This window comes from Vidua macroura, chromosome 5, assembly GCF_024509145.1.
Source record: "Vidua macroura isolate BioBank_ID:100142 chromosome 5, ASM2450914v1, whole genome shotgun sequence".
NCBI classification, from domain to species: Eukaryota; Metazoa; Chordata; class Aves; order Passeriformes; family Viduidae; genus Vidua; species Vidua macroura.
Window position 1 is genome coordinate 4,260,155 of NC_071575.1, and position 21,428 is coordinate 4,281,582.

At 49.0% G+C, this 21,428-nt stretch overlaps 1 protein-coding gene across 1 annotated transcript in view; it reads left to right on the top strand.

Annotated features, from left to right (window-relative positions):
- The first annotated feature begins 1,776 nt into the window (after positions 1-1,776).
- Positions 1,777-21,428, top strand: part of CACNA2D4 (calcium voltage-gated channel auxiliary subunit alpha2delta 4) — a 123,276-nt gene continuing 103,624 nt past the window's right edge. The window contains exons 1-8 of the mRNA XM_053978342.1: positions 1,777-1,883; positions 6,620-6,701; positions 11,683-11,799; positions 13,296-13,355; positions 15,491-15,653; positions 19,194-19,325; positions 20,200-20,260; positions 20,762-20,912. Of these exons, the coding sequence (XP_053834317.1) occupies positions 1,777-1,883; positions 6,620-6,701; positions 11,683-11,799; positions 13,296-13,355; positions 15,491-15,653; positions 19,194-19,325; positions 20,200-20,260; positions 20,762-20,912 (873 nt within the window). The remainder of the gene's footprint in view (positions 1,884-6,619; positions 6,702-11,682; positions 11,800-13,295; positions 13,356-15,490; positions 15,654-19,193; positions 19,326-20,199; positions 20,261-20,761; positions 20,913-21,428) is intronic.

Consider the following 21,428-nt stretch of genomic DNA (forward strand, 5'->3'; position numbering starts at 1 on the left):
TGTCCTCCAGGCCCACAGCTTCTGCTTGAAGAAGATTGTAATTCTCAAGAAGACATTCAGTCTGGAGTAAATATTGTAATAAATGACAAAAGCATCCTATCCTGAGGTGAGTTATTCCTGGAATTACTTAATTCCTTACCACAGGCTTTTAGCCTCTTCATCAAACAATTTAACCTCTATTCAACATTTCCTGGTTTTATTCCCTTTTCAGTATTTCCTCTGTCACTTCTATTATCCCATTTAAACTGCATCTGTGCTGGTTTTGGCTGGGATACAGTTAATTTTCCTTAGAGTTGCCATCTATACTACGGGCCTTAATTTTATTTCAGTGCTCTGACAGCCAGCTTCCCCCTCCATGTCCTTAGAGAAACCCAACCATCTAGTGTGGCTTCGCATTTTACATTGCATTTTACATTAAACATTTGCATTTTGCATTAAACAAGCCATTTGTGAATGTGCAGAAGATGATTGGAAGGTGCTGTAATAAATGGCTTAATTGATAGCCATTGAGTCAAGCTGTTCAACAGGTCGAAGCGGTAATTTATGCTCTTTCTGCTCCCATATCAGTAGGCATTTATAATTCATATTTCTCATGATGATAATGAGCTTCCACAGTGTGTCCCTCATCCGAGCGTGCAGTTTGCTGCTTCCTGCTATTCATCAAGCTCAGCAATTGGGCTCCTTTGATTCATGGCTCTCCAGACACAGACCAGGGGATGGCAATCTCAAGTGAATGTTGGCCAAACTGAAAGGTCTGGCTATTAATAAATAATCATTCACTTTAGGAGGCAATCAGTCGAAACTGGCAGAGCCCTTTCTTTCATGTCTCTTTTGCTTTCCTTCTCATTTTCCACGGACCCGCTGCCACCTTCAGGGCTCCCCCGCTGCCCCCACGCTCCTGGTGCCGGCCCCGATCCCCTTTGGGCAGGAGATGACGCTGGGACAACCTCCAGGAGGGACCCGCCAGCATCCTGCAGGTCGGGGAGGCCCCGCTAGGCAGAGATCAAAGGTCAGGGAAGGGTTTGGGGGATGTGGATGCGACCCCTTTAAAGCAGGCACGGCCTGACCTCCGGCTGGAGAAGCCAAGACCCGTCTTCAGGAATCAGAGTAATCCCGGGTGATTTTATCCCACTCCACTTCCCTAAATCTGCGGCGGCTGCTGCTGCTCGGCGAGGGGATTAAGGGCTGGCAGGGGATTACGTACGCTGCAGCTCCCAGCGCGGAGCTCCCTCCTGGCGCGGCCGCTCCGGGACACGGAGCCGCTCCGCACCCCTGGCTGCGCTCCCCGGGCCGGTACACGGAGCCGCTCCGCACCCCTGGGTGCGCTCCCCGGGCCGGGACACGGAGCCGCTCCGCACCCCTGGGTGCGCTCCCCTGGCCGGGACACGGAGCCGCTCCGCACCCCTGGGTGCGCTCCCCTGGCCGGGACACGGAGCCGCTCCGCACCCCTGGGTGCGCTCCCCGGGCCGGGACACGGAGCCGCTCCGCACCCCTGGCCGCGCTCCCCTAGCCGGGACACGGAGCCGCTCCGCACCCCTGGCCGCGCTCCCGGCCGCAGCTGCCGCACGGTTCGGTGCCCCGGGCCGGACAGCCCCGACGGCGGCCGGCAGCCGCGGCGGCGCTGCCGGGGCAGAGGCGGCCGCGGTGCCCCCGGGGCTCGGCCCCGCACCGACAGGGCTCCCAGCCCGGCAGCATGGCGAGGGCCGCGGGGGAGCTGCCCCGGGGCAGCAGGAAGGGCGGGGAGCCTCCGCATGCCGCCGGCCGGAGCCCTTGCTGATGGCCGGTGCCTGGAGGATGGGGCCCTGCGCCGTCCCCTGGATGATACTCTGTCTGCTCTGCCTCCCGCCCTGTGCCAGGGCCCAGACGAAGATCCCGCTGGAGACGTGAGTGTTCCTCTGTGCTGCTGGCGTGCAGCGGGCGATGCCGAGGGCACGGACGGGCGGGTGGGAATGCCTCCCCGGCAGCGGCAGGCGCGGCGGGGGCAGGCTCCTCCGGAGGGGCACATGGCTCCAGGGGGTGGCACTTCCCTTCCTTGGCTCCTGGCAGAGGACACGGACGTGGGAGCCACCGATTCTGTGCCCAGGTCTAGACTAGGATGCTCTCCACTCTCTTTTTTCCCCACTCGTCAGGCATAGCAGTGATATTCATCTCCTTTAGTTAAGTACATCTGTTAATGCTCTGCTTAATGCACTGGGCAGTAGAAGGCAAAACCAGTTTAAAGACACGTTTGTAAAGCCCCGCTGCTGCTGCTGCTGCAACTTGCAGAGATCCCACCGTGGAGGCAGACGTGAGTGGCCCCAGTCTGGCAGCTCCCAGCTGAGCAGAGCGGTTTCAGGAGGCGCTGCTGGGTTTCAGGATGCCAGGAGCACCCAAGGGATGCCCAGCCCTGGCCAGGTTCTGGCTGTGCAAGGAGCACACGCGGTGTTTGAGCAATGATACACCTCTTTGTGCAGAGCAAGGTCTGCAGCTCTGAAGCTTTGGTCCCTTGCATTGATCACTGCTGGCTGAAAAGGGTCTGGGTCATACACACAAGCCGTGTTTGTTCACGTGTGGGGCTGTCAGAGGATGTCAGTGAGAGGGGGCTGAACACAGCAAAGAGGCCTCAGCACTTCTTGCCTGTGCTGGCTCCACCTCTCTACAAAAGGCGTAATGGCCCTTCCCAGAGCTCCGGAGCGAAGGAATGAGAAGCTGAGCTGCAATACAAAGCACACCCAGCCGTGGTTTGTGCGTGCAGTGCACATGCAGGGACTCTTGATGCATCTTTTGGGGTGAGGGATGGGCCTGCGTGTGTCGGTGTGACAAGTGGCTCCCCCACCAGCAACGCAGCCCTGGCACCCCCCCAGGAGCCCAACAGCTCTCAGCAACCCCAGTTTATAAAAACTTCACCTTGTTAAGCTGATTTGGACAAGTTAAATCCTTTAAGGATTAGGAATGTCAGCACTGCCATTGGTAAAAGCTGTTGTGGGGCAGCTTCTGGGGTGCTGGGATAGGGTTGTGGGTGCAGGACAGCAGCTTGGTCTGGAGAGGATACAATGCTGCCAGCCAGTTTGAGAAGGAGACGTCTGAAAAATCAACTCAAGTCAGCTTAAACCCTTGCCTGCGTTTGGGGAAATGTTTTCTATTCAAAAATTGCCAATAAGGCCCTCAGAGATGTGCCACCAATGCAGCCCATCTGACCAGGAGCTGCACTGACATTATCCAGGAGGGTCTCAGGAAACTTTGCTACCAATCCTGTTCTTGCACTGTCAAGCCCTTCCCCAGCAAAAGTGCTTCTGATCTGGGTTTCACAGAAAGGACACAGAGGTTACACAAGATAAAATCCAACTTCTGCCAGCTTCAAACGACGCAAATCAACTTTCCATGTCCAGGATAAATACCACATAGGAATACCTTTTGGCAGTGAAGCCTGTGGCATTTAGAAGCCAGCCTGTCCTTTCTGCTGTTCTTGCCACTGAATACAAGAGCAGGGATTAGAGGCAGACAATCTCTGACCAAAACCTTTTCTGATGTGTTTTGTTATAATGTGATAGCCCTTTACTACTGAAAAAAAAAAAAGAGATTTACGTCACTTTGCACCATTTGGAACTTATTCCTGTACAAGAATGAAGAATAAACAATAGAAAAAGAGCTTTTCTCCTCTGGTACTAAAACCAGAGCGATGGCTGAATTAATCCCTGGTGTTTCAAATCCACTCATGAATTTAACCAAAACACAAAAGTCACCCTTTTGAAATGAAATTTCAGTAAAGAAATACATTGGCCAGAGCCCCAGAGGGAGTAAGTCAGCAGAAAATGGCTGTGTCTCATGGGTTACACGGGGACATTCTGGGGACACAAAAGCAGAGTCCTTCAAGCAGCAGCTGGGTTCGATCAGGGTGAGGTGACACAAGGCTCAGTCGGGCTGTGCTGCTTCCCAAGCTGTGTCTGGCTTTGCTGCATCGTGCTTGGATCACCGCCAGCTCATTCCAGAGCTCACTCATCTCTAACTCCAGCAGTGCAAAAATCTGCTCAGTCAGTTCCTAGGGATGCTTCTGGGGTGCAAGTTCAGCACACAAAGCACCTCTTCTGCCCCACTGGACACAGCTCCGCTCGCCCGCAGGGCACGGCGTGGGCAGGATAGTGGTGAGGAGTTGGGGCTGCTTCTTCTTGGGCTAATAGAAGCACTGGGAAATGCTGGTGGGAAAGGCAAAGATCAGCCTGGTGTGGCCTCCTTAGGCTGCTCCTGTTGCCTTTATACACCTGCTCTGGAGCTGGACAGAGCCAGAGACCTTAAAAGAAATTTCCCTGCAACCTGATGAATTTCAGACTGACCTTTTCTCTTGCTTGCTTATGAAAAAAAAATTAAGGGAACCTATTTAAGTTCAGCAGGCTGCCCTTAAATTCCCAATATTCTAAGGTTGCTCATTTCCCTGGAAAATAATTGTCTTTTAAATATGTAAATGCCAATGTATTTCTGCCTCTTCACTTTCCTGCTTTTCAACTTCCATGAAATGCCACCAGATATTTTTAATGACACAAACTTTAGCCCTGTAACACAGAGGTTTGAGACCTCTGAGCCCTCTCATTCCTCTGTGCCCCTTAACTTTCCAACCAGTCCTCCAGAGCTGCCAGTCTCTGGCCCTCTCTTTGGTCCCCCTGTCTTTGTGCCTCGTTCTTCCCCTGCTTTGAGAAATACCAGTCCCTGAGCCAGAGTGGACATCCCAAAACTATACAAACCCCTTTTTTATTCAAGTTCTGCTGTTACTGGGAGTTTCAAGAACTTTCAAGAAGTTGCTCAACTGCACCCACTAATGAGAAATTAACACCACAGACTCTTCCACCCTGCTGGGTTGAAGAATGTTGAGGGCTGGAAGGAGTACAGGGAGGGGCACACTACACATATGACACAAAACAGAGGTGGGGGGAAGGAAATGGGGTAGAAATAAACATCCCTGCTAAAATTACTATCCCTTCATGTTTAGGTTCTTATTTTCTGCAATAAAAGGCGAGGAGACTGGAGAATATTAGTTAAATTCAGGACAAAACATCTCCTACATAAAACTTATAAAGCCAGTAGCAGCAGATGGGCATCAATTTAAATGTTGATCCAGAGATCCTCATATCTAGGGGAATGATTAGTCACCACTACAACAAACAGGAAAGCATCCCATGGGATCCCTGTTTCTCGTTTCCTCTTTTATTCTAAACTTGCTAGAATAACTCTGATATAGTCCAAGAAATCTTGGTCTCTAGAAAATATCTGTATTCTTTTTTCTCTAAGGATGAAATGATGAGATAAAAGCTCTGGCTCTCAAAATACGATGCAGAGCACAATAAAAAAAAAAAAAATAAAATTAAAAAAAAAAAAAAATTGACTTCAGCTGGTGCTAGTTCACACTGAGTGGTTAAATATGAATGCCTCATTGCCAGTTAAGGATTGATTTAAAAAGGCACCCACTCTCTTATGCTTTTTTTATAGCAGTGGAGAGAGGTACAGAGCTGAAGCTTTGTGTTTGCTCCAAATCATCCCCTATGTGTTTAAAAAAGCCTGTGTGCAAGAGGGGAGTCTAAGCAGGCTTTCCTAGGTTGAAGTGGGCTCTTGTGATTATTCCACCATTGCTGTGCTGGCTTTTCTCCTGAGCTCATCTCTGTGGCTGTGTTATTTGTGGTGCAATGCACTGGGAAATCAGGCCCTGAGGTTAAAGCCTGCCTGGGACTCGAAGAGCTCCCCTGGAAGCTGTAGGTAAGACTCAGCACATCTTAAATAAGTGGTGTATTCTGGTCAGTGGAGAAGGCCACTCACTGCATTAAATAAATCTCTCTTAAGTGAATCCTTGTTGAGGGAGCTGCATGGAGGTGGAGCTGCCTAACATGGCTCATGCAAGTGCTGATTAAGTGCTCTGTCCGTTTTGGGGAGCCACCCATTTAGATTTGGATGGCTCAGTGTTCAGGCTGCTCCTCAGCATCCAGATGTTCTCCATGTGGGATCGCTGCCATCCATTATTTCCAGGATGGCACAAGTGGGGGTGCTTTACAATGACAATGTGCATAATCAGCTGTGGCATTATCAGGCAGCAGCACCACCAGTGAGAGCAGAGAATTTGTCAGGCTCATCAGTCTCTGGCCTGCTCTGCTGGAGGAGCTGAATCCAAGGGGTGAATCATGACACTTTCTCTAAGTCCTGACACTTATTTCTCTTCAGCAGGTTTGGCACTGGGTGTCTAGCCCTTCACCCCAGGGCCTGTCAGGAGAGACAAATAGGTGTCTGCAGAAAGCAATTAATTTCCCTTTGCTAGCAACAGAAGGAGCTCAGACGCTATCTAAGAACAAATTTCTGCATCTGAAGTTAGGTGGGACAAATTCCACGCCAAGCACAGTGACTGAGAGCAGCAGAACTCAGTGTTTCTCCCTGCTCACCAGTCTCCTGGGTAGAATGTCCAAGAGCAGCACTGCCTCCTGCCTTGCTGCTTGTCTGGCTGGAGTCTGGGGACAAAACATTGCCACTGTGGAGGAGTGGCTTAGAGAAATACAGGGGTTTGTGCTCAGGATGATGGAGTTTTATATAAGTCTGAAGAAGTAACCAGCTCTGCAAACTTGGAATTATTAACACTGGTTTTCCATCTTTTGGCCCTTTTTTTTAGGGTGAAGTCCTGGGCAGATGCCTTTGGTGGGGAGCTGTACTCCATTGTGACTAAGTATTCAGGCTCTCTCCTGTTGCAGAAGGTAGGCAAAACCTGTGAGGGCTCCCTTTGCTTCGTGTCACCTCCCCACGTGCCTTCCAAGGCTCCCCCCAGGGTGGAGGAAAGAATAAGACACTGGTGTGCAGCTGTCTTTTAAAACCACGGAGCTCCACACCCCTAAGCCCAGAGTGATGCCCTGTGGCCATTCTCCATGAACTGGAGAGGGAGATCCATTCATTGCCTTCCCTGCTTTCATCAGCCATTGCTGAGCACCACCTTAATTGTACTTTTTGTTAAAAACACTTTTTAACAGCACTCCTCACGTTTCCCCTCTGATGATCACTTCCTGCTCTCCCATGCTGACCCTTCATTCCTCCTTTCCTAAGCCTCTCTGCTACTCATCACTCACCTGCTCATTGTCACCCCATCAGTCCCTCCTGGATCTCTCCAGCTGACACTAATATATTTTTTTTTTTTTGCTTTCTCATCCGTATTCAGCCAGTTGTTTATCAATTCTTTGCATTTTGCCCTTTAAGACTGCTTCAGGCAGGTGCCCTGGAAGCCAGGGGGGCAAAGCTTTGCTTGGCCTGTTCACCAAACAGGCACTATTGCAGTAAACTCTCTACCAGCATTCAAGGGTGTAGCTCCAGGGGCTTTAAACAAATGGTCCCTTTTGCAGCTGTAGAGAAGCTTCCTTAAGTCAGTGGTGAATGGCTGCTCCTCTTTCAGACCTGGGGATCTCTGCTCTGCACCTCCCAAGTGCTGCTCTGGGGGACTGGTGGCTGCTGAGTGCATCCAAAGGAATGCACACTCCGCTTTGTGGCTACCCGGTTCTTTTTTCTTTACTCTTTCTCTGATTCTCCAACACAAACCATGAGTTGCCCCTTACACCTTCTAGGTGTCTGACTTCTGTCCTCATATTTGCAATTATACCCACATCCCACGCAAAACACAGGATTTGGGTATCTCATTCCTTGCCTTGCTGCTAAGCCCTGTTTCCCTGTCCCCAGAGTGTTGCTTTTTGCCTGGAGTAAGGGATCATATCCTGTAGTGTTAACTTTGCTAGGCTGGACCAGGACAGGCTTTCAGCATCCATCACCAAGGTCTGTGCTGATCACCAGCTCTTCTCGGGAGGAAAGAGTCACCCTGCAATAAAAAGCTGCCAGCCCTGATAAAGGTGCTTCTTGCACTAACTGAGGCAGCTGCAGCAGGATGTGGACGCAGGCAAAAGTTAAGCTTTTAGCAGTTTTGATGATGCTTCTGCATTGCCTGTTGTCCCCTGGGGTCCCCAGGCCATAGCTCCCAGAGGCAAAGGGGACAGTGTCTGTGACTCAGAAGGAAAATGTCACTTTGAGCAGGGGGTACAGATGAGCTTGATCCAGCCTTGCTCTATAAACACTCCAGCAGAGGATCATCTCCTAAATTCGTGTTGTGTTCTGCCCTAACTTAACTTGAGTGGTTTAAGCAGTTCAAGTTTATCTTTCAACCCCACTTCTTGAGCTTTTTCATCTCCTGCTGTTTCCCTGGGAAATAAGGAAATAGGGGAGAAGCAGCCAGCACTCACTTCAGTCCTTCTCTCAGCCTCCTTTTCTTTAGGTAGGTTTGGCACCTTCTCACAATGCATCATCTCAAAGCAGGGACCATCCCAAGAGGGCTCCCACTGCACCCCTGGCACCTCCAGCACTACAAGTGGATGCAGACAGATCTTTTACTATTAAATATCCTTTTCATGCACCCTGGCAGACCCCAAATAACTTTATGCAGATCATCTCATTGGCACAGAGTTGTGGGCATGTTAGGCCTGGGGAGCCAAACACACCAAAGTCTAGAAGCTAAACACACGGATTTACCTGCTCCCCAGGCACCTTTCTCTTTTTTGGGCTATTACCTGTTTTTCACATCAAATATTTCTCTGTATGCCTGGTTGTGCCCAGACCAGCAGAAGGGTGGGGAGCACAGTACAGAGGTCCAGGTGATTTCTTCTCTCAGTACTTGTCTAAGCCAACAGGCATTTTGTCTTTGAGGAAATGCAGAAGGTGCTGTTATCTCAGTTTGTATCTTATTTCATGTCTCCCTCGTGCCCAATGGTCTTGAAGTAACCAGCTTATTGTTGCTGTGAGAGTCATAATTTTTCAGTTACTGAATGCTTTGTATGTAAACTTTGTCTTTAATACTTGTCATACTTTTGTGGTTTTGAGTTTGCTTCGTTTTCTTTGGACTTTTTTGTTTGTCTCCTCCAGAAGAACCCTAAAATCATGTTGCAAATTCAATTAGCTGACTTCCTACCAGGCTTTATTATCCCCAGAGACCTGGTGAGCTAACAGACATCCCTTGAATCCCCAAGGGCAGGCTTTTACCCTGCATCATAGCTTTGCCCTGCTGTTATTAGAAAGCCCAAAAAACACGGCAAAGAGCAGACAAACTTGAGAAGTTCAGTCAAGACGTTTTCCTGGGTGAAGATTAAAGGAATGTCTTTCACACTCTTAATTTAGTTCCACTAGCAGTGAGTAATGCAGCACTGTGTACTTCAATAGGCTGAATTTTATGGAGGTGGGAACAAGAATATATATTTGATGACATATCTCTGTTCACAGATAAAACTTAGGATACTGAATTCTGGATATTCTACTTTTAAATCACCACCCCCGTCACGGCAGAAGGGGAATCTTAATGAATTGCTCCTGCTGCTTTAAGGGAATGCTAAGTGCTAGATGAACAAGAAAAGGTTTTCTGTTAGAGCTGAGCTAACTTTTTGGCCTCTTTTCAAACATCAGATCCTTCCAGCCAGTTCTCCTGTTCTGAAACTTGAAATGATCTGATAGCCTGAACCCCAAGCACAGGTTGTACAGGATGATCCTGGCCAACTACATGCCAGTAGTGACAGTATTGAAATCACAACTCTGTTGCCCACCATTAGGAAATCTTGGATGAATAGGCAGAGATTTCCATGGCAGGAATACAGGCATGTAGCTGGTTCATTTGTAGGAAAAAAAGCTCAAATAGGATTTGAGCTCAAAGCTGGTGTATTCCTTAGCGAACTGGAACTTGCAGAAATTTTTTTGTGTGTTGGGGGTTGGGTTTTTTCCCTTCCCATCTCTGGCTAGATCTCGGGGCTGAGACATGCTTGCCATTAGCAGACTGCTTTTGATTTCTCGTGATTACTTTTACCCCAGTAACATCTACTTGTGAGTATGTCAAAAGCACATTAAAAAAAAAAATTACCAGAGAGGGGGGAAAAGCCGTGTTGCTTTTAACTGAGGCTGTGGTACGAGGTAACTGGTGGCAGGTCACTTTGTGCAGCACGTGCTTGCCCGTGCTGCTGTGTCCCCCCCTTGGTGAGCTTTCCCAGGAGAGATTACCCTCCTCCCCCCAGCAGGGCCTGATTAAAGCCCAGCCTGGCAGAGATCACTTCTCTCCTGGCAGAACCGTGATGTGGAGCTGAAGGGACAGACACCAGCTGGGCGTGTGTGCTGCGGTCTCAGCACCAGCCAGGGACCGCGGTCGGGGGTTGTGGCTGCACGTTTCTCTTCTGGCAGCGTGGTTACCCCAGCCTTCCTGCTCAATCCCTCCTCCTGCTGCTTCCCCTGCCTGCCCCAGCTCCCCAGCAGAGGGGATGCAAGGCCTGGCGTTTCTAATCCAGTAAAACCCTTGCTGTTAATCGTGCCAGACAGAGCGAGCAGCCTCCCTGCCCTGCCTGCTGTGGGCTGGATGCTGCTGCTATTTCTGTCTGACCTCCCCAGCCTGCCCCATCCTCGAGGCATTTCTTCCTCTGCCTGTGCCCAGCCGCCCTCCCGGATGGCCAAGGAGCTTCTTGAACAAAAGGGACCCCACGGGCTCACCCTAAAGACATGCAAAGTCCTTTCCCTGCTGCTTCCCTCTAATTCAGAAGTGTCACTGGAGCCCCTGCCATCTCCTTGCCCTGGCTGAGGTTGCTGCTCTGATGCAAATACAACATGAAGATGGAGAGGGGGGCTGTACACACTGCGGACAAAACTGATGATGAGGGACCAGGGAATTGCCATTGGTTGCCTTTGTGTTTCCACATTGCTCAGGAGATAAGGCTCTGTCTTTTCTGAAATAAGTTAATTGTCCCGTGTCCTTTCACAGGTTTCATTAATCTTTCTTCCTTGCTATCTCTGTTAGCTGTGGGATTTTTTGGAAATGAGAAATAAAGACCATTTTAGCCAGTCTTAAAAGAGCAGACTTAAGGAGGCAGATGATGGTTACACAGTTTAGATGTACTCTTGGGGTTTTTTTAATTCCTAGGTTATATGAAACTTGGTGAGAATAAACTAAAGCTGTCAGATCTAGATCCTCCTCATTACAGCACCTGTCCCCGTGGAGGTAGCACCAAGTAGCCATGCTTATAATTCCTAGGTTTGGGGAATTGCCTCTGCGGTGCTCTTGGCCTAAATTATGCCCAATAAGTGGCATCATACCTGTCTGTCTCAGCTTTCCTTGGCAGTCTCCCCCGTAAGCACTGAGCAGACCCTTCTTGCTGGAGACCTGGCAAGTTCCCTCAGAGATGTGGTGGCTCTGGGGCAGGACAGCCCCTGCTCTGCCAGGACACCAGTGCCCCAGAGCACAGGTGACATAGGAGGAGCTGCAGTGACAGCACATTGCTCCATTCCCCTGCTTTTCCCTCGGCCTTAAGGTGTGTGATGTGCATAATGCTGTTGTGGGTGTCATCACAGCGCATGGTTTGGCTTTTTAAAAGTTGGCCTTCTGCTTCTCTCTCATTTGTAGGCACTAATTGCTCCAGGTGCATTGCTCCTTTCAACAGCCACAAGCTCACAGTTGGATCAGTTGTTTCTACTTGGTCAAAGTGCTTTGAGTTATGGCCACTGATCTGCACATCCTGAATTATGGGGTGGAAAAGGGGGAAATACAAAGATGGAAGGTGATAAAATCAGAGCAGAGTTGTTTCATTCAACACAAAGACAATACCCAGTTAGGAATGACAGGTTCATCCCTCTCCTTCAGAACCTCCTGCTCAGCAGGATTTTTTTCCTTCCCTTGAGCAGAAGTACAAAGATGTGGAGCCAACTCTGAAAATCAAGGAGGTGGATGGCTTGGAGCTGGTGAAGAAGTTCTCGGAGCAGATGGAGAGCATGCTCCGCAGGAAGGTGGAAGCTGTTGAGGTATGACCACTGCCTCTGGGGCTTTGGGAAGGAATTTGTGTCCTGGCAGCCCCGGAGCAGCAGGCACAGGTCTCCTGCCTGCACCAGGAGTGTGTGGGTGCAGGGGTTGTGTGAGGACTTCCCTGCCCAAGCAAGAGCCTGCTGGTGCAGCTGGCTGCTCACACTGAGCTTTAAGCAGACACTGGTGGGAGGATGTGGGCGTTCAGACAAGGGGATGCTGGCTTCTCCCTCTGCTCAAATTAGAAAATAAGACAAAAACAAAGTCTAGGAATAAATATGAGAGAACGAGCACTCTTTTAGGAGACAAGCTGTTTAAAAAGGGGGGGGTGGGGGGGGGGAAGAAAACCTCTCAAAAGTGAAAAATCCAGTTCATCCTTCCATAATGCGCTCTGGTGGCTGAAGACTAGGGGCTTGTTTCAGCTGTGTGTGTGGCTCAAGGGGAATTTCTGCACCTCCTGAGCGCAGGCTGCAAGGAAGGTGCTTGGATTTCCAGCTGTGTACATGGGGGAAGTGTGGAGGAGGTGGCAAGGGGTCTGTAGCTGTTGCAGTGTGGGAGATCAGAGCAGGTAATCGTTCTGGCCCCTCTTGCTTCCTGCATCTAAGGATTTATCATATTCCTGTGTATTTACCTACTCTGAAAAGCATATTTCTGTAGTCACAGAGCCTTGACTGTTTAAGGCTTCTAATGTGGAAAAGTCATCCAGAAACACATCATTTGAATCTCCAAGTGAAATGTGGGCATATTTAGTCCCAGAGCTTTGGCCAATAACATTAAATTCTTAGCCAGACTTCTCCAGTGTTTGGATTGCCTTTGCTCCTTTGTGAAGGAGCAAAACGTAGTTTTGCTGAGACTGTTGCTGATTGTGCAACCTTGAAAACATGTACGTGTTTAGCTGGATCCCTTCCCAGTCTGTACCAATTGAGAATTAGTGCCCTGAAGCATCACACTGGAGAAAACTGGCTGATTTTATTGCTTTCCATAAATGGTAAGAGCTTATAAATGGCCACAGCATCGCCGAGCCCTTTACGAAATCCAGTCATGGTCTTTGTCTCAGTAACAATGCCAGACTGAGACTCCCACAAGGCCTTTTCCTTTGATGAGATACTGACATCAAGCTGGGGCTCAAATGCCTTTCCCATGGCTTTTTGGAAGGGTTCATGGAAAATGGAATTAAATCTGTCTGTTGTTTCTCTAAATGGACCTGTTTCTGTTTGTATATGTCCTGTGATATCTAAAATTGCTCTGGGGTTTAGCAGGGACTCTGGAGTAAGTAGGTGTGAATACACTTGGCAATAAATAGCTGCAAATAATGTACTTTCCAAGCTGCAAAATTGTAGCACAGAATGACAGGTCAGCAGGAAAGGAGGGAAAGAGGGAAGTTTATAACCTTAGACGTGGTTGTGGTGGAGGGGGCAATCGCTGATGCAGCTGGAAGAACTTCTGGAGGGCTTTGCCACAGCACCCACTCAGCTTCCTTTCTGTGTGCTTGCTTTAGAGGCTGGTGGAAGCAGCAGAAGATGCAGACCTGAACCACGAGTACAACTCCTCGCTGGAGGTGAGTTTATCCTGGTCAGTGACAAACGTGGCACGCGTCCTCAGAGCAGCCAAAGAACGGGCACTGCCTTCTGTGCAGGACACTCAGAGACTGCTGCAAATAAGAGACATCCTTGGCAGATCCCAAACCTAGGAACACCGAAAATATTTGTCCCATTGGCTCTGGGAGGGGAAGGATTTGGGAAGACATTGGGCTGCGTGATATTTTCGGCATTACTTTTACTGCACGGCCAACACTGTCATTATGTGATGTTTTAGTGCAAATTAGCTGGCACTTTGAGGGTTACTTGACTGGAAAATGAGCTAAAAATTGAGTGTGAATGAACACTGAGGAGGATGCTGTTACAAATACCCACAGCAAGCCAGTTAATCCAAATGAACTGAGTTTCTCACCATCTTTCTTAACAGCTCCCATCATCTTTTCTGTACCAGACAGACACCCACTTGTCAGGACTTCCCTTAAGGTGAAACTTTGGTGCTGTCCAAGCAATTTGGATAATTGGCTTTCTCTCAATAACTGTTCGTTGTGGCCAAGCTGTGGGATTATTGCTGGTGAGGGAAGCTGGAATGAAAAGGCTGTGGAAGAAAGTCCTCTATACACAGTACAAGCACAGACAGCTTAGCAGAAGGACAGGCTACCCCTGCAAGTACATGTCTCAATGCTGGGAAAAATGAAACACTCCTTGAAAGCAAGCTGGTTACTAATTTCATCTAACTTTTTTTTTTTTTCCAAGAGTCCCGTTAGCCATGTTAGTTGGGTCAGCTGCATTCACAATAAGGGGCATGGGTGAGTTGAGGTACACGACTCTGTATTTGCACACTCTGAGTGCTGCTGGTGATTGAGCACTAATCCTTACATAACACCTGGCTCAGATAAAGTCGGCAAAAACATCTTAAAAACATAGGTTATCCAAGGACAAAGAATGCTCTGGAGGCACTAAAGTGACTGTAGGTGGTAAATCCCCAGTGACCTTCATGGGCGGGGGCTGTCTTTGAGTCTCAGGGTCTCTGTGTGTTGGGATGACCCCAAGATTGTAAAAGTCCTTGTTCTCCCAGCCCATGCAGCCAAAGGAGGAGTCTGAAATGCATAGGATCGAATTCTCAAGGTTGTTTATTTTTCCTTATCTATAACATTTTTCCTCTGACCTGCCGAGGTCCATCTAGAAAAGAAGCCATGGCAATCTGCTCTGCCCTCTCGAGCAGTGATTACATTTTATATCAAAAGTTATGTGTACTCTGTTTACAATAACATGCCAATACCTATCGTCTATGTTGGACACTGTGTCTCTACCTCAAACCAATAGAAAAGTGTCACCATCACACCAAGATGTGGAGGACAAGAAGAAGGAGAAGGCGGCTAGGACACGCCCAAATTCCTCCATCTTGTACCCCTGAATCACGTTCTAAAAATCCCAAAACTCTACTTTTTCACCTTGTGTCAATTCACCTATTACTCAAACCCTTGTGGGTTGTAATTCCTCATACAAAGCCGGGAGCTTTTTCCACGGGCTAAAATGGAAGCCACAGGTGTTTTTGACTTCATGCCAAGGTCTCTGAGGCCCCTGCCAGGGTCTCGGGGCAGCCAGAGGGATGTCCTGGACTCCGACATTGAGCACCTTGTGCTTGCTCCTTTGCTCTTGGTGAGTGCCTGCTGCTTGGGGTGCCAGAGTGAGGGGATAATGTCCATCAGCAGTGAGCTCAGTAAGGGACAGCTGCAGAGACAGGCTGGGTGAGGTCAGCACTGCTGTGTCCTGTGCTAAACCTGGGAGCCAGACCCCCATAAGACCCTTCACCTTTCCAGCTAATCCCCTGAATACATCTGAGGGGCCACAGGAGGCTGCCACCCTGCCCCTGTGCTCTTGAGTGGCTCTTAAGCAATGCTCCTGGCATTGACAGTGCTTTTGGTCATATGGACATAAGAAAACAACAAACTGGCCAGAAACCATCATTTGAGCAGCTTGACGCTTCCAGTTGGTAATAGCTTGTTTGTGGCTCATTTTGATCCTCTTTGAAGCCCTGATTCTCCATATGTCTTCTCTTTGTTTTAGAGAGTGTTTCTCCCCGCCCCTGGCAGTGGCTGGTAATAGTCTGTGCTATTCTCTTTGTCTTTCTCTTTCCCATTGTCTTCATCAACAGTTTGATTACTACAACTCTCTCCTGATTAACGATAAGGATGAAAATGACAATTACGTGGAGCTTGGGGACGAATTCATTCTGGAGCCAAATGAGCATTTCAATAACCTGCTGGTGAACACAACCTACAGTGATATCCAGCTGCCCACCAACGTCTACAACAAAGGTAAATGGCCTCTGCCTTCTCACTGCTGATAGGCTGGTGTGGAAATCAGCAGCAGCAACACTGGAAACAAGGATGGGAATAGAAAAATAACAACTAACAGAGGTGGGGGAAAAAAAAAAGCAGGGTTGGAAAGGTGCTGTCCTAAGGGACGGTCATGTCTGTGCTGTCACTGTGACAGGGCTTGGGTACCATCTGCTCTTGGAAAACCTCTCGTGGTGTACAGGCCTCCATCTCAGGCAGGCAGTGTATTCTCCTACAGCTCCTCTACCCAACCAAAGGCGCTGTGAGATAAACTGAGATGAGACTTTCTTGCCAATTGTCACTGTGGATGAAGGCTTGGCTCTGTCACGGCCTCAAGTTGTCAAGACTCTCACTGGTGACTGTGCTCACACCTGCTGTTTTTTTAGAGACACAATAGACAGAGTTCTATTTCTCCCATGATTTCAAATCAGTTCCATCTGCTCTGGCAGCCCCAGACCCTAAAATCTTGCTCACATCAGAGCGCCCAGCAGAGCTGGCTGTGGGCAGAACTGTGCAAAGCAGGCTGCTGCCCTCTGCACAGTATGGAGAGAGGTGGTCAAACAGCAGAGAGGCGCTGCCCAGCCAGCTGATTTCTTGCCCCTACACCTCACCATGAGCCAAGTAGCTCCTCTGGCTGAGGCTGCAGGATGAGCAGGAGATGAAGGAGGAGGGCTGCTGCCATGCCCACGGCTCTTCCAGGGAGCAGCGTCCCGCAGTGCTCACTCCCCCTCTTGCAAACAGCAGCAAGCCTGGCTCTCCACAGCATTTCTGGCTCTGCCTTCCTGCAGGACTTTACTTTGGCCTCATCACTGGGGAGTCACAATTCAGTTTTTGCCTCATTTTGACCAAAACTTCTTTTAGTAAAGTGACTAAACAGGGAGTGGTAGGTGAGAGCCCCACCCTTTTCGACACTAATACAGTTAATCCTACAATGACCAGTTTCTCATGATTCGCTGTTTCTACTGCTGCTGTTCTTTGGTCTCCTGAGGCAGTGAGTCAGCACAGACACAAATGTACACTGCCTCCTAGGAGTTCCTGGAATCTGCAGCTTCCTGTTAATTCTGTTATAGACGGGTAATGCAATGGTTGGCTCTCACCAATTAAGGGATGAACATTATGTGTATGTGTCTTGGTTTGAAAAGACACCTGTCTGCTTAAGAGAGGTAGGAGCCTCCCCTGAAATGGAAAATGTAAACCCCCTCCCTCCGAATTATTATGATTTTGAAATTAAAAGGCTCTCAGGCAAAGATATGGGAGCAGGAATAACAGTTCTTTACTAGGAAAACTAAAAAACCCCAAATGTAATAGTACAAACAAACAAACAAAAAAACCTGACAACTGACACAGTCAGAATATAACCTGACACCCTGTGGGTCAGGGTGTTGGCAGCAGTCCCATTAAATGGTGGCTGCAGTCCTCCTGCAGTGACAGCTGTGCTTCTGTTGAAGCAGTGATCCTGTAGAAAGGTGGAGTTTTCCTCTGAAGGTCCTGTGGTGGTGTAGATGGGCCTGGGCTCCCTCTGGGAATGCAGTGGGGAAGAAAGCTGCTCCTCTGGGGAATGTAGTGGAAAAGGCTGCTGTGGTGTTCCAAATCTCTGATTGTATCCAGGTAGGAATGCTTGGCTCCTCCCCCTGGGCACAGCATCTCCCCATGGGATGATGGAATTTTCTCAGCCATGCAGGGACACTCACTGGCCATGAACAGCAGAGATCTCCTGGAGGGAGGATGGGTTGTGGAAGAGATAAAGAAAAAACTGCCCAATGAACAGAAAAGAACTGCCCCAGCTCTGACAGATGGGAAGAGAATTACCCCTATTTCCAGCCTAAGCCAGTATGATAAGAGGAGTTTTGTTGATGTGTAGCTATGCTATTGTGATATGTTCTCCCCATAGTCCCCTTTTGTATTGTGTCACCAGATCACCTCAGTGGCTGGGGCATTTGGGACGAGGGCAGGCTTGTTATTAGGAAGTGCTGTATGGCATCACCTGACCTCCAATCCAGTTGCAAGAAAGTGATCTTGTCAGGAAAATTAATCTGCAAACATCAGAGGTTTATGTCCAAAAAGGAGACAGAGGAGTCCTTTTACTTTATTTGAATAAAGGGAGAGGCCATGAGGCATTCCCCTGGGGTCTCTCAAATTTTTGGAGGACTCAGCTTCCTTTTTATCCTCATTTCCCAGCCACATATCCCTTCTCTCTTCCCCCATTGGCTGAAGTTGAGAGGTTCACACTTCCCAGAACGCCTGATACCAAAGATTTCCCTTGAATGTACAACCCTCCCTTTTAATTTTTAATTCTTATGGTATTTAGGGTTTTCCCATTGTTTCTTTTGTCTTTCAATATCCAGTTTAATTTATCAGCAAACCTACAATTTATTTGTAAAAGCAAATATCTTTTTCCATTCATCAATCAGTGGACTCTTTCCCATTGTTTCTTTTATCTCTCAGTGCTAGTTTTATCTACCAGCAGACCCACAGTTTGTTTGTAAAAACAAAGCCTCTCATTCCTCTCAATCTCCACCAAGGACGACAAGGAAGAGTTGCCTGATGGATTTTGGTAGGGGCCAGGGTTACCTGATTTTAGGAACAAAATTTTCACCAAAAGAATAATAAAGTACTGGAATTGTCTTCCCAGGGAGGTGGTGGAGTCACCATCTCTGGATGTGTTTAAAAAAAAGACTGGACATGGCACTTGGTGTTATAGTCTAGTTGAGGTGTTTGGGCACAGGATGGACTGGATGATCTTAGGGGTCTCTTCCAACCTCATTATTCTGTGATTCTGGTGCAACACCAAAGGTATAAAAGGTGGAGCAGCCATTTTGTGGGGGAGCATGTGGTGGTTTAATTCCATGCTCCCAGCAGTGTAAATTTTTTCTTATTCGGTCTTTTGTTCTATTTTGTTAAGGTTTAATAAACCTTTGAAATGTTAAAAGTGAGTGTTGTTTCTCACTATTCGGAGATGGGGGCATGGTAGGACAACCCAGGATTTGTCAAGGAAAGGGCAGGTAAAGAAGAAAAGAAAGATTTGATGAGGGAAAGAAGAGAGTGCAACTGTGTAAATCCTAGGGTTCCTCTCTCTTAGGTAATTACACCTAGCATAAATTTAGACAGTCCTTGTAGAAAGGCTGTCAGGGATGCATCAGGCTACTCCTTCTCAGGAGCCACACATCCCCTGTCAGACACAGCTGAGCGCTGCCTGTAGCTGTGCCAGCTGTGCTCAGCACTGTGCTGGCCTCCCTGGGCCTCTGAGAGCATTGTTCCAACCAGCTGTAAGGCTCAAGGGCAGACAAGGCTGGAGAAAGGAATGGGGTTAATAGTGTCTGACCAAGCTGAGATCACCTGCAGTGGCCAGTGGTGGCCTGGCCTCCAGGATTCACTTGAATGGGCAGGGAACAGAATGCATCAATGTAAAAGCTTTGGGCAAGGTTGCATTCCTCCTGAAGCTGCCTTTGTTCCCATCCCTCTCCTCCATCAGGGATGGTGGATGTCCTCCCTTCTTTTACACAGTTTTCTCCCCCACAGACCCTGCCATACTCAATGGTGTTTACATGTCAGAAGCCCTGAATCCTATTTTTGTGGACAACTTTGAAAGGGATCCCACACTGACCTGGCAGTACTTCGGCAGCTCCACTGGATTCTTCAGGCTGTACCCAGGTAAAAGAGCAGGGATTGGCTTTGCTCTTTCAGTGCCACACAATAATTTTGCAGGGATGGGGTCTGTGCATGGAACAATCCAATCTGGGAAGTCTGGGGCCATCCCAGCCCCGAGAAGGGCAGGATGCAGTGAGCAAAATGGGCTGATAAGGCTGAAGGAATTATTCTGCAGGCACAAACCACTTTCTCCCTTAGAACCAGCCACTCAGGCACATTGCTCATGCAACCTCAGAGGAGTCTGCTGGCAGAGGTCCTCCAAAAAGCTCTCAAAACACCATAGCAGGGCTCCCCTGTGGATTTGAGTGGTGGCCAAAGCCTCTCTGAGGACACACATGACTGGTCATCCACTGGCCAGCTGTGAGTGGCACATTAGGTCAGGCACAGGAGGGAGGTCCTGTGCCTGCAGGAGCATGCTCAGCAGCTGCAGCCAGCCTGGTGGCCACTTGCTCAGATGGCTGCTTGCCCTTGTTCCGTGACCTGGCACGTGCTGGGGAAGGGGAAAGCGGAGATGGCTGAGAACAGAGCCTGCAGCATGGAATCTGGGATGCATCCCCCTCACTGCTGCTGCTTTTTTATGCTCTCCACCACCTCTCTGTTGTTGAGAGCTACCTCAAAGTGACAAAAAACTCCCAAGTACAAGCAGTTGCTTTGCAGTTGAGCAGACTATGCCTAGGTACATTTTTTTTAACAGTTTACTCAGAACTTCCAAAGACCGAGCAGCTCTGCTCGTATTTCTGCAGAACGGCCGCTGCTGTGGCTGGCCAGCCTCGTGTGCTCCCTGGGGCAGCCAGGGAACAGCAGCAGTGCAGGTGCCTGGGGAGCAGGTGCCTGCCTGCCTGTGTGTGCTGATTGCTCCTCTTGCTGCTCTCTTCAGGAATAAAGTGGTTACCAGATGAGAACGGAGTCATCTCCTTTGACTGCAGAAACCGTGGCTGGTAAGTTTTGGAAAGACTTGGCCAGAGCACCTTTCATCCTTCCTCTCTCCCTCTTCTCCAAGGTGACACCTTGGTGAGTTGCTGATCAGTTATTAATGTCCTGTAGTGATCATCCTGCCAGAGATGGGGGGTACATAAACAAAGGTAATAGCAGGTTGGGAAGCCCTGCCAGCAACAGTTTTCCCTGTGGCATCTAACATGGAAATTACACTTCTCTGACTGGGAGGTGGTGGGGATATTTAAGTTTCAGAACTGTGGTGTGTTTACTCAGTCTGCTCAGCATGGCTAAAGCAGACTCTAATGTTTGTCACTCTTGGATGTATGTCTGCAGTAGGCTCAGCACTTCCCAGTGAGGAAGTGAGGAGCTGGGGCCAGCCTGTTGCTGCTGGACAGCTGTGGTCATGGTGCACGTGGTGCTGTGGCTGGCACAGTGACAGCAGCACGCCCAGCATTCCTCCCCCCTGGCTCTCACCCTGCTTCCTCCTGCTCTTTGTTGTGCAGGTACATCCAAGCAGCCACCTCTCCCAAGGACATTGTCATCATTGTGGATGTCAGTGGCAGCATGAAGGGCCTGAGGATGACCATTGCCAAGCACACCATTGTCACCATTTTGGATACTCTGGGAGAAAATGACTTTGTCAACATCATTGCAGTATGTCTGCCTCCATTCCAGTGCTGAGCTGTCTCCTGGTGCCTCACACCCTCAGCAAACCACAGTGACCTACCTACAGCAGCACTTCCATATGGAAATTCCCCAAATGACCCCTGGGAAGGCAGCTTTGTGTGCCCAGCAGGGTGGCTGCCAGGTCACTTCATCTCTCCTCCGCAGAGGATGTTGGCTGCATCTTTTTGCTTTCTTAGGGATGTGACTACAACAGATAATAAAGGGCTGCAGAGAGACACCTGAGCTAATAATCGACCTAGCTTGCCATAACACTGTATTTGGGTCCAGCAGCAGCAGTGTAATCCCCAGGATAATGTTTCCAGGCTAGAAAATGACCACCATATGCCTTTTTTTGTGCACCAGCATCCTGCAAGGCTGCCCTTGCAGTTCTGAGTCGATCAGCTGGGCTGCATGGAGCTTGGTCAGGAAGCTTCAGTGTTATTCTCTTCCTTTTTGAGCCCTGGCAGGGTGAGGATGGGCTGGTTACCCACAGAGAACCAGCAC